Here is a 12,974-nt window from a genome sequence, read left to right as displayed (position 1 = left end):
TAAAAATACTCAGTATTTTCTTTGAAAACTCAAAGTGGTTTTGGGCTCTCTGCAAAAACAGATGAAATAAGATGACGGTGATGCTGAACCTCAGTTTTAATAGCAAATCAAAAGTTGTTTTTATTATAAATTAAGCTGTGTTACTGTTGAAAAGAAAAATTGTAAGTATGAAAGAAACACAACAGAGAAACTGCAAAATTAGAAATGTTAGTTGATAAGTGAGGATCACCAAGTTTTTAGTTGTGAGTCTACCACCCAACAACATGCATGCAACTCTGCACACACCTGCTCCAGGTGCTGCATCAGCTGCAGCATCTATTGCCCCTACAGAGTAAAGACAAAACAGAAACAGAAAGATAGTTATGGCTTCTATGTCCTCAAATATGATAACACAACTATACACACACTGAAAACTGATGTTATTGGGTATCACTGATACCCACATTTCTATGTCTCTTACATGTTTTATATATAAATATATGACATGAGATCTCCTAACCTTAAAACTTCTTGCCCTAAACCTGTGCCAAACTAATATGAGTACCCTCTCAGGGGAGACGATGTAGGATGTATTTCTAAGTTGGTAAAACTGGAGAAACTTCAAACTGATAAGAGTCCAACTACAGGTTTATAATCAAAGAGGGTGCGGTAAGCAGGATTCAAAGTTTATGCTCACAAAGACAGATTTTTACCGCTCAAACTTTAACTTCAAGATGTAAAAATTAGCCATTATAAAGTTAGATGTTCTCTGAAACCTCCTGACCAGGATGACAGATGTCCTCTGGGTCGCCTTGGCTTGCTTGCCCATACTGCCTGCCCCTGCTCATGAGCAGCATCAGATCAGAGTTCATGACATTTGCATGACCTCTCTAGCACTAAAGAACTCTGTCCTACCCATTTCCAAAAATACACTGCCTCATTACTTGTAGCTTTTTTCTTTTGATACAAATGTCTCAGAATAACTAATATTCTTTTCCTATTAACAGTTAATATCCTTAAAAGGCAAAATAGAAAATATGACTTCATAAAAATGGCTACTAATAATTTGCCTTTAAAGTATATTTTCTTAAGATTTTTCAAGGCTGTATATAAAATATATAAATAATGGCACTAAAGAGGATAATCTGTCATAGGAGCATCTGACAATTGTAAACAGAAGAGGAACTGTAAGATAAAAAGTCTCAGTACATACGCTGCTCCACAGGACCAGCCTCTGCTCTCATCGCCTCCCTCTGCCTGGACAGCAACTCCCGTTCCTCTTCCATCCGGTGTTGGTCTGATTCCAGTTCTTGCAGTCTGTTGTTTGTACATAATAACTCCTGTTCAAGATGCTCTATTATATCGGTTTTTTCTTGAATTTGCCTTTCAAAGAGAGTTTTTTCATCTGAGTACCCATCAATGACACCTGTAAGACACAATGGAAGGAAATGGAGTTGTTTCTAATTTAAATTCACCATCAGGTTTTGTTTTATGAGGCAAGGTCTTACTATTAGACCCTAAGCTAGCCTTGAATACTATGATCCTCCTACCTCAGACTTCTGAGTGTTAAGGTAGCAGATGGGTGCATCTAAGCCAAGCTTATCATTAGATCTTAATAATAACAAGAAAAAACAGTCTATTAGCAAAACTTTAAATCACTTCATTCTATTAAAAGCTGAATGAACTTTAAAAACCTTCAGTAAGCTGAAGCTTACTGTCATTTGTACAGTGTAGTCCATTTCTTGTTTTCACTGTGCATAAACATGAAACTCCTCTGAACTGTCCAGTACTTTGTTCTCCACTAAAGTGCCACAACACACACGTAACTCAGTTTTTCAGACATAGACAGGCTCCTGGGACTCAAATGCTTGTGAATTGAGCCCCATTTTAACTACAGTAGAGAAGGCTGATATTTAAGCAGTTCTAGAAGGCCCACACCCTCAACAGTGCAGGAGAGTAGAAAGGGCTTAGAGGGGAAAGCCTGCCCTAACCATTTAGTTATGACCTATACCACTCAAATAACAGCTTCAGTATCAGTTTTCTCATTTTAAAGGAATTATCTGAGGATTACTATCATCTACTTTTCAATCATCTAGAATTTTTAATGTTATCTCTAATTTTATAAAGTTTTTGTAGTGTGTGTGAGAGTATGTGCACAGGCATTCTCAATTTTTTAATTACCTAGGGAAGCTCTGAGGACAAACTATAACTATTTTTCAATGGTCACTTTAAATCACACTGGTTTTTAATAACTGGCTGTGCATCGCCATCTCTATTTTAGGACTGAAACATCTCCTGTCTCAGTGGCCACAGGCAGGACGCTTACTCTCAGCTTTATTGAGCTCCTCAGCCAGCTGCTCTCTGGCCCTGGCCTCCTCCTGAAGGCGCTCTCGCAGTTCTTCCAGACAGTGTAGTGACTCTGTTGCCTCTTGTTTTTGTCTAAATGACTCACGCACCAACTCCGTCTGTGTAACTTTCGCATGTTCAAGCTAAACCAGAAGGGCAAGAGGACGAAAAGGAAGATACGTGATGAGAAGCAAAAAACTAAGAAAGGTTCCCAAGTAAAGACATCTTATTACATTTCGGCCAAACTCTTGCAGCATATTAACAGCGTATTAACAGCAGGGAGAATAACAGCAGAAAGCACACATTTGCTATATACCACTTTCTGTAAGAGAGAAAGGCTACCTTTAGGAAGCTATAGAATCTGCTTCTATTTTAAACCAGTGGACATAGACTCTATCATACAAAGGCGGGGTATAGAGGTACTGAAGGAGAGCGCTTACTGGATTCACTACACACTCAGGTAACTGTCATCTAGGACAAACCTTCAACATTTTGATTGTGAAGTTCTTCACAGCACTGTGTGGTGCACTAATATATGACCTAATATATGCAAATACATATGCACTAATATACACAAAATCACAGAGATGCAGTAAATGAAATAAATTATAACATGTGCTTATTTAACTCAAAATTTTGAACTTTTGAAAGGATTTGTAAAAAACGCTAAAGCTTCTGAAGATATTCCGCTTACTGGAAACCTTTGGACTACAGAAATGTTAAACATCTAGTAGCTTTCAAATGCTACCAGTAGACCCGTTCCTGGACACGGTAACGACAGCAAGACAGACATGAGCCACAGCTTTCAAGCAGAGGGTGAACAGGACAGTGCTGCTGACTGAAGTCATGGAGCACTGCCTGTCTTCTGTAACCTCCTCAGTATCAGTCAGCATGAGTCGACAGCCTTCAAACACAAGTAGCTTACGTAGGTGTCAGCAACCGGGGCGCAGCAGGTCTTAGAAACCTGTTAAGTTTATATGTACTTTATGCATCTCAAAGATACAACTACCAAGCTTTAAATTTAAAATATAAGCAAATATACTGGTTTCTAGCTTAGACAGCAGTGATCATAAAATACCTTAATATTAACATATAATCATATACACTAATGCAATTCTAAATGTATAAACAATATAAATACATAATTAGAAATATTATATATAATTAATATATTGATATAATAGCCAAAATATAATACTTACTATTACTTCTGTGCTTCACATGAGTAGTACTTACTGTAAAATGGAGACTGTATTGTCACTAAAGCTTACAGTCACTCTAAATCACTGGCTCTCAACCTTCCTAATGCTACAACCCTTTAGTACAGTTCCTCATGTGGCAGTGACTCCAACCGTAAAATTATTTTTGTTCTATTTCATAATTGTAATCCACTGTTATGAATCATAATATAAATATCTGTGTTCTGTGATGGTCTTAGGAGATCCCTGTGACAGGACAGTTTGGGGATACAACCCACAGGCTGAGAACTGCTGCTCTAAATAAATGTGCAAAATACATACATGCAATTATTCTTAATTTATAAGATGTTTAAAAATCACTTAAAATATTATTTCAGTGAGAATTCATATGAAATAGAAGGTATATCACCACAAAAAGAACAAAGCCTTATCTAAACACTTTTACTTGTCACTGGGAACAGGACTTGTTCTTTTTTAAGTGTAAAATATACATTTACTTAGATTATAAAGAAACAACACTATAAAGTGAACTCAGATATATATAAGTACCTTTTTGAATTTAGTTACAACCCCTATTTCTGAAAATACTGCTCACTTCTGTATATGCACATGCAAATCTCCCAGTAACTTATCTAGTTTTTACCTACTAAAAATGGGAACTGAGTTCAGGGTGGTAACCAAATAGCTGTATTTCTTTCCATATTGCAAGTTTATTACAGAAACTCAACAAAGGATTTAAAACAAAATAATAAAATCCTGTTTTGCATGAGTGAATTGCCAAACCTTTGCTTTTGTCTCTCACTTCACAAGATACAAGCTAGCTAGCCAGATAGTGCATTTAAAGAGTTACAATAGAAATACAACAGCAAAACAAACAAACAAACAAAAAAAAAAAGTTGAACCAAACAATAAAGCTACCAAACAAATTAGACAGGCTAGCACAGCGTGATCCAAACTTCATGGGGATAAGAGATCCTCTGCAAATTTTTGCCTAAATAATTTATACTTAAATTTCTCCCATCCAGGTAGGGCATGATTGATTCCTACTATGTGCAACAACATGCACTATATAAACAATCAAATTCAGAGCTTTTTCTTCTCAGCCAACAGTACCAACGTGTGGGTAAAACATTAGTAACAATTCTATCACTTCAAAAATGGTTGGTGAGGCAGCGAGCCTATTCTGAAAGTCATTTGGCATGTTAAACATTAGCTAGGATTTATAGTTGAAGCCAGCCATCCAACTCATAAAAACAATCACGAATAGGATGCAAAGAATGTTCACAACTCACTTAAGGATCCTATGAACCGGAAATACTGAACATGCAGGCATTTTATGCTGAACATTAAACATTAGCGGTGTTAACAAAATACATTTCACCTTAAAAGCTAAAAAGGTTATTTCGCTATAGAGTTATTAGGCTCATTACAAGAGAAAGTAAGTCCCCAAGGCTGTAAAAAAAATTTCCCGAATATTATCTCCCTTCCCCTTGTCTAGAGCTCCAGCCAACAGGGCATCATCATCAGATTACAAACATGTTCTAACTAGCTCCCCAATTCACGAGGCAGTACTAAACGCACAATACCTACTTTCTCAAATACATACATTTCACTTTTAATTTAGGATCAGTATTATACATGGATACAGAATCTCACAGACATGAAAGATCTTTTTAAATAGCTTGACTGGTTCTGGAGAAATGGAGTACTGAGCTTACACCACTATCTGACATCAAAAGCAGCGAAGCTGGAGCATTAGGAGAAATGTAGCCTGTCCACTCAGCTCCGGCGTATGAGCAGCAACACTCCACCAACAGCAGAGCAAGGGCTGGTTCCAGTCCCCTCAGTATGGACAATGACGTTCCCATCTCACTACAGTTCACTACAGTTCTAAAAGACTACCGTGTACTTACGGAATAAGGAGGGGTAGGCAGTGAAATTTTAGAAACAAGCTTTACTATATGTCCGCTTCTTTTGTGAGTGAAGTGAAAAACAGAAGTGCTAATAATTACTGAGTTACTGTCATCCAAATGTTCAGACAGAGAATAAGGATATGGCAAAGGTACTCGAGATTCAACTTCATAGATGTCTTCGTCCTGGTCTTCCAACCATGAGCCACTGAGCTGGCCAGTGGCCAGGTAGGTCCTGTAAGAATCCATTCTAGATAACCCTGCCAAGGTTCTCCGTCTGCTCCATCCGTCTTCTCCTAACTACATCACAGAGTTCCTGCTAACTTATTAAAAGATTCCATACTGGCAAAAAGTTTTCTTTTTAATACTCGTGAGTAAAATAAACTCATATATACTGAACAACAAAAGATACAAAAGTTTGGCTTAAAAAAAACCCTCAAATTTAAAAAATGTCTATTAATCAAAAAACACAAAAGCAACAAATAAATAAATGCAACAAACAAAAAGTAATTCCAATTAGAATAATTAAATCCTTGCCAAGTGAGAGAACAAAATAATAAAGAGCTAATTAGCCTAGCAATAGAACTGCTCTCAGTAGCCAATGTATCTGTGGTAATAAGCCTTCTCCGCAGATCTTGGCAGGCAAGGTCAGCTTGTAAATCTCCATGGCAGCACTCCTGAGCAACAGAGCTGAATGACTTTCCCTTGCTCTTCAAGCCTCACTATTCAAAAGCAAAAGCTCCTCAGAACTGAGCTATTCAAATAACCTCCACGCTGAGCCAAAGGTCTCAGCCAGAGCACAGGGTGTGGTCAATGTCTGTGCCTATAGGTAAGTCGAGAGACGGGTGGGGTGGACGGTGAGCACGCCCACACGAAAGCCTGACTAACTGGATCCAAGTTCCATGTCAGAGCTTTGAAAAGGGTATTTAGACAAGTTTACAACACTATGGGAGATACACTAGTGTTTTTCCATCCCACTAAAACATTGCTTTAAGAATATAAAATAGAAAGTACGTTTGTGTTCATATTACTAATTCAAGTCTATCAAACAATCATTATTTTTGAAAAAAAAAACTGGTTGGTATTTCCTTATAAATAAGACATTTACAAAGTCACTGGCCTATAAATATTTTGGTTATAACCCATTTCTACAGTTTCTAAAATGTATGTTAAGGAAAATGTTCTTTATATGTATTTAATATATATATATACACATATATATATATATAAAATACTTTGTATTATATGTAGTACTTGGCAATTACATTCTCTGTAACAGCCTTTGATCCCTGACTAAGATGTTAAGGCCCAAGTTGTGAATAACTGCCAGTCTCTGCTTGCTCCAGAAACTTAAGCAATGGTAAGTGAAACAGCCACTCAGAATTTTAAAATTTAAAAAATATTGTTGATAATTAAATAGATTTTCAATTATGAAAGTTGCTTTAAATAAGAAAAATGGAAAACCTATACTAAAGCAAGCAGGTAATACCATCAAAAATTTGTTTTACAGTCATTCTAATTACATAGTCTGTGCTGGTATTCAAATTCTTCCTAGTAAACTAGTAAGCAAGAGGAGCAAGTAAGTAAGAAGGGGAGAGGGTGGGAGAGAGAGACAGAGATGGAGATTCATTTTCCATAGGCAGCCCAGAAGCCTAATGGTGCCACAGACACCCGTGGTTGGGAAGCGAGGAAGGAGGGGTCTTTCCATGCTGGCCATTGTTTCTTAGAGACGTTCATACCATCAAGTTAGTCACAGAGGATGTCTTACTACTTAAGCAAGATGGAGGAATAATCCCATCACTGCTGTAGCTAAATGTAATTTTACTTTTTTTGTGTGTGAGTGTGTGGAGTGTGTGTGTGGTGGTGGTGGTGGTGGTGGTGGTGGTGGTGGTGGTGTGTGTGTGTGTGTGTGTGTGTGTGTATGTGTGGTGCATGTATATGTGGAGACCAGAGGTGGAAATCACGAATCATCCTGAATTACTCTTCCATACTATTTACTGAGGCACAGTTTTACCATCAAACCCAGAGCTTGCCAATGTAGCTGTGTTGCTAGCCAGCTTGCTCTGATGAGTCCCGTCTCTGACTTCTGGGACTGGAATTACAGATGAGCCACCAGACCCACCCTGCATTTTTGTGAGTTCTCAGGATCTTGACTGTGATCTTCATACTTGTGTATCCTCATACTTAGTGCTTTTAACCACTGAGCCATCTCCTTGGCCCTACATTTACATTTTAAAAGTCTAAAACTACAGTGGGACTTCATTCTCTGCCTTACTTCCTAAGAAGGTCTCTCACTGAACCTGGCTAGGATGATAAGTCAGTAAGCCCCAAAAATCCCTGTCCAGGCTCTCCCCAAGCACTGTGATTACAGGAGAATGGGGACATGCCTAGCTTTTAACATGGTCACTAGAGAGTCAAATGGCTCTCATTTACTGAGCCATTTCCCCCTCTCTACTGGGGGACTTTATGAAGGTTCATAAGATATAAATATGCTCACTGTAAAAATTCTTCCTTAAAATATTCTTCCATTATTTTCTCTGTATATTAGTTTATTCTGATAATCTGGCATTTTGTTTCTCTTATTTGAAGAAAGAACAAAACCATGAAGGCAGAAAAATATTCTTCATACATAGTAACTCTTAAGTCAGGGTAGGAATCAGCACACGGGTAAGAGACAAGAGGAAGAATATATAATAGATTAATGTTTAGTCACCAGGGGGTGGAATTGTTTGAAAGGATTAGGATTGGGAGGTGTGGCCTTGTTGGAGGAGGTCTGTCATTGGGATTGGACTCTGAGGTTTCAGAAGCCATGTCAGTCTCCAGCTCTCTCCCACTCTTTGCCTGTGGACCAGGATGTACTTCTCAGCTACTTCTCCATCACTATGGTTTCTGATGCCATGCTTCCTGATGATAATGGACCAAGCCCCTGAAACTGTAAGTGAGCCCCCAATCAAAGGCTTTCTTCGTATGTTGCCTTGATCATGGTGTCACTTCACAGGAACAGAACAGTGACTAAGACAGTATCAGTGCATACATGATGATATACTCTATTAATCCTTGTCCAGGAAGAATACCCTCAATTAAAACAGTTCAAAATATGCTCTATTGCTTTTGCCCACTTTTAGAAGCAGACACACCTTGCTTCTACTTATATTAAAAAAAAAAAAAAAAAGCCTGTACAAACCATTTTTTTTTTCATAACCAAAGACAAAGATTAAGGTAAGAGACCACACCCATTAGGGGCTGGAGAGACACTTCCACGGTTAAGAGCAGCTGTTGTTCTTCCAGAGGACTCTCCAGTTTGATTCCTGGCACTAACACGAAAGCTTACAACCATATGTAACCCGAGTTATCCTGATACCCTCTTCCAGCCTCTGTGGGTACCAGCAAGCATGTGGTACACTGCCACTCAAGGTAAACTGCCTGATATAATTCTACTGCCTGACTACAACCTAGGCACCCACTACACCCCCTTACTCCAATCTATCTTTGGCAAAGGGCCAAATGCTGGATTTAAAAACTGAGAATCTCAATATCCAAAGATGAAAACAATCTCTATATCCTTTAAGCAATGAATATGCAAACTGGTACATCTATACAATGTAACATTTCACAAAAAGGAACAACATCAACAACAAAAACTCTATCATTACACACAACAGAGCAATCAAGTCATATGCACAGTTTAAGGCAACTGAAGGTAGACCTGAAAGGTACATAAATATGATTTAATTTATGGCACTCTTACAAACACGACACCATAAGTAAGGAACAGAAGGCAGTGTTTGCAAAAGGCAGGGAGTGGAGATGGCCAAATGTAAAGTGTAGAACCAGGGCACATAGGAGTGATGAATTACGCTGTAGTGTCTCTTCAAGGTAGGCACACGCACCTCTCGAATGGAAGAACTGTCCACACAGTTAATTTTCTCATACTTAAAGAACTATTCGACAAAGGAAGACACCAAAGTGAGAGAAAAAATTCACAATTGGACTCTTATAGGGACAGGGAGAAGCATATGAGATGATACCCCTAGCTGAGGAGCTATTTACAGTTTATGGCTGCTAGGAGGAAAAGTCAGTTTTCTTTAGGGGTGTGTGTGTGTGTGTGTGTGTGTGTGTGTGTGTGTGTGTGTGTAAAGTCAGATGTTTTAGCAGGAAAATGGTATCAAATGTCTGTTTTAGAGCTGTTCCTGAAACAGTAGAATGATGGGTGAATGGGCAGGAGGGTGGTAAGGCAAGTGGTACTAAATGTGGAAACACATGAGATTAAGACCATTCCAGCTGAGAAGTGACAGATGCCAAGCTCTGGCAGGTGAGAACTCATCTGCAGTGTTTCGGAATCTTACAGAAGTTGGTAAAATCCACTGGAGAAGGTGCACTGAAAATGAAGGAGTGTCTTAGATCTGAATCCGTGACTAGTGAGACTAATGGAGAAATATGTTACATCACTAACATAAGATTCGTCTTTTGACGCAATTTGTATTTGGTTAGCAGAATTATCCTTGTATAATTTCCTAGCTTCACAGTCATAGTGGGAGTATGCCCAGTGTGCATGCGTGCGTGCATGCTTGTGTGTGTGTGTGGGGGGGTGTACACAAGTGCAATGAGCAAGTAGTACAGGACAACAGCAGTGCTTTCACAGCCTTTCTATGGGTCTAAGGTTATCTTAAACGAAAGATTAAAAACTCTGGTGACTCTACACCTCCTAAACAACTAACAGTGTTCTCTACGATCTGGTCTCTGCATCTCTCTGTTCCTTTTCCACATTTCCTTCACACTTTGCCCCAGATACACTGGTCTCTTTGTCAGCCATACCACATGGCCTTCATACCTGTTCCTCTGTGGAACATTCTTTCCACTTACCTGTCTGATGCTCTCGCTCATTTTACTATTTTATGCATACATGTTTGCCTCCATGCATTTCTGCGCCACTACTGTGCCAAGTTCCCAGAAGAGGGTGCTGTGGAAGAGCAGCCCAGCTCACAACTGCTGAGCTACTACCCCTGCAGCCCTCACTTACTTAATGTACTTGCAAAAGCTCTTCCATTTGCCACCACGTTCTACTTCATGTTACACTTCAGCATTACCTGACAAAACACCATTTTATTAATTACCATGTTAAATAGGCCCTTGAAAGTGGAGATTTTTCCATTTTGTTTGTATTCATATCCAAGACCTAGAAGAGTAAGTGTATGAAGTAGATACTCAAACAATATGCAGGAGAGAATAACTCATCCCCAGCACCAAGCACCCAGGCACCCACAGTGGTGCTGCTCCATCCACTAGGTTCAGACATCCTGAACAGAACCAATGGCCTGCGTTTCTCTTTCAGTGCATGCAGAAAGACATCACACCAGTGTCTGGCCATTCTATTTCAGAATTTGTTCTAACAAGAGCAAGACAACAAGATCAAAGGGAACTACTCCAGTACAGAGAAGAAAAAGCAATGGGACAGAGAAGGGACATCAGCTCCACCTACTGTGCATAGAGTTTACTCTGTGCCACTTTAACTGACTGTTAAATACAGTCACCAGGTTCCAAGTGCTTCCAGTTCCCACTGATGATACTCTAAAGTTAGTGGTTTCAAGTATCACCCCCAGTAAAGGTGAACTAAGCTTAGTTGAGAAGAAAGCTGCACAAAGCCTGTATTTGCACTGCTTTAAAAGTAGAATTCACCTAAGAAAGGCCTCAGTTCTGCAACTGCTTATAATGGATCCCAACAGTTACTTCAAAATGTTAAACAGAAGATATTGGTAGAGTACTTGGGAATTAAGTAGAACAGTGTGGCACAAAGCCAACAGTCTCTAGGCTTGTGGGCTTCAAACGTCAGCATGTATCTCAATCACCTAGGAGACCCAGTCAAGTATAGGCTGCTGGCTCTCAAGCTTGGAGGTCTTGGGCCCTGAGCATGTGCAGCTCACTAGGGCCTGTGGGGCTGCTGCTCTGGGGTGTCTCTGTCACAGAGTGACTGCTGTACTCACAAGGCTGGTATTCAAGGGTACTTAGAATAAGACAGCGCAGCGACAGCGAAGCAGCACAGCACTGCCATAGCAGTTCAACAAGCAGAGAATGACCCCGGCTGGGCAGTGGCCAGCTCTGCTGTACCTCAACACCCCATCTCTTCCACAGATGACTTCTCTGAGTGTGGGCTTGGCCCAGGGAGTTGAGTGCTTCAGGTAGAGTCATACACTTGGCTGATGATGGCACACATGAGGAGGCTTGGCTCTAGCTATCTACTAAAACACGTAGCTTGTGAGTACTATTTCTCACTTGTGATTTACCTACCACTTTCTACAGTGGCTGTGAAAACACAAATACATATTACACTAACCAGACAGACCATACTTTATATTAACCTCATACAAAAGCTATAATATGAGTGATGATCAAAAGATCCAAGTCAAAAATATTTAAGAATGGTCAAGAAAAAAATGTATTTAGAGAGTATTATTGTAAATAGTGTAAAATAAATAGTGTAAAAAATGTATTAAAATGCCCTTGGAATGACAGTGCACATAGGCTATGGAGTTGAAAGGAAGATACCAGAGGTATGTCTGAGCAAAGATGGGGAAGAGAAGAGAAGGGGAAACTTAACCAAAACCAAATTAGTACATGAACATCACTATTACATTAAAAAGTAAAAAGTTATAAAAACAAAGTACATGTTACACAAGGTAAACATTAACATGGCAGCAATAAGCAAAACAAAAGCAAGATGAAATGGCAATTCAGTGTAAAATTATACTGTACAAAGTCCACCTAATACAGGATTATAATTCATATGAATTCAAGCTTTAAAAGTGCTGAAAAGCAACTTTTCACTTTAACTTATCAGGTGATCCAGAAGGAGACTGTGAAGTGACAGAGGTATGAGCCCCTCTAAAGGGAAACCCAAGCCAGGACTTTAGCTCACCTTTCTGTACAGAAAGAAGTTAAAAATATAACTGTGTAAAGAATACCTATTTTCTTAACTACAGAATTTCACATTATGACACAGTATTTCAGATGTCAGTTCTTAAGTTAAAGTCTCCTGAACTTAGGCTAAACATCAAACCCATTGATCCTAACTATAACTAACTGCCTTGCTAAGTGAATAACACAAGGAAAGCTGGCTGTTATTGGTACCATTTTCTCTCTAGCTGTGCGGATGGCGATAAAGAAATATCATTCTGGATTTTGGTGTAAGGTGAGATCACCAATGTGATTTCTACCAAATGCCCTGCAACTGGAAACTGATAAATATTTACGTTTTACAAACACAAATGGGGCAATATGGTACCATCAGACCCTAGCTATTATACTATAGCAATCCCTGAATATTCCAATACAGCTGAAGCACAAGAAAATGACATTAAAACCAACGCTAGGAAGACAATAGTGTTCCTTACAGAGGAAATGAATAAATCTGTTAAAGAAATCTCAGAAAAACATAAATAAACAATGGCAGGAAATGAATAAATCTCCAAGAAAGCCAGGGGGAAAAAAGTAAAGGAAATGAATAGAACTGTTCAAGATACACACCACCACCACCACCACCACC

At 39.1% G+C, this 12,974-nt stretch overlaps 1 protein-coding gene across 1 annotated transcript in view; it reads right to left on the bottom strand.

Moving 5' to 3' along the window:
* Akap9 (A-kinase anchoring protein 9) overlaps window positions 1-12,974 on the bottom strand; it is a 174,068-nt gene that overhangs the window by 62,351 nt on the left and 98,743 nt on the right. Inside the window, 2 exon segments of the mRNA XM_031380282.1 lie at window positions 1,193-1,405; window positions 2,306-2,468. Coding sequence (XP_031236142.1) covers window positions 1,193-1,405; window positions 2,306-2,468 — 376 coding nt within the window.

Source organism: Mastomys coucha, unplaced genomic scaffold, assembly GCF_008632895.1.
Source record: "Mastomys coucha isolate ucsf_1 unplaced genomic scaffold, UCSF_Mcou_1 pScaffold19, whole genome shotgun sequence".
In the NCBI taxonomy this organism is placed as follows: domain Eukaryota; kingdom Metazoa; phylum Chordata; class Mammalia; order Rodentia; family Muridae; genus Mastomys; species Mastomys coucha.
This window is presented reverse-complemented; position numbering and strand designations above follow the sequence as displayed.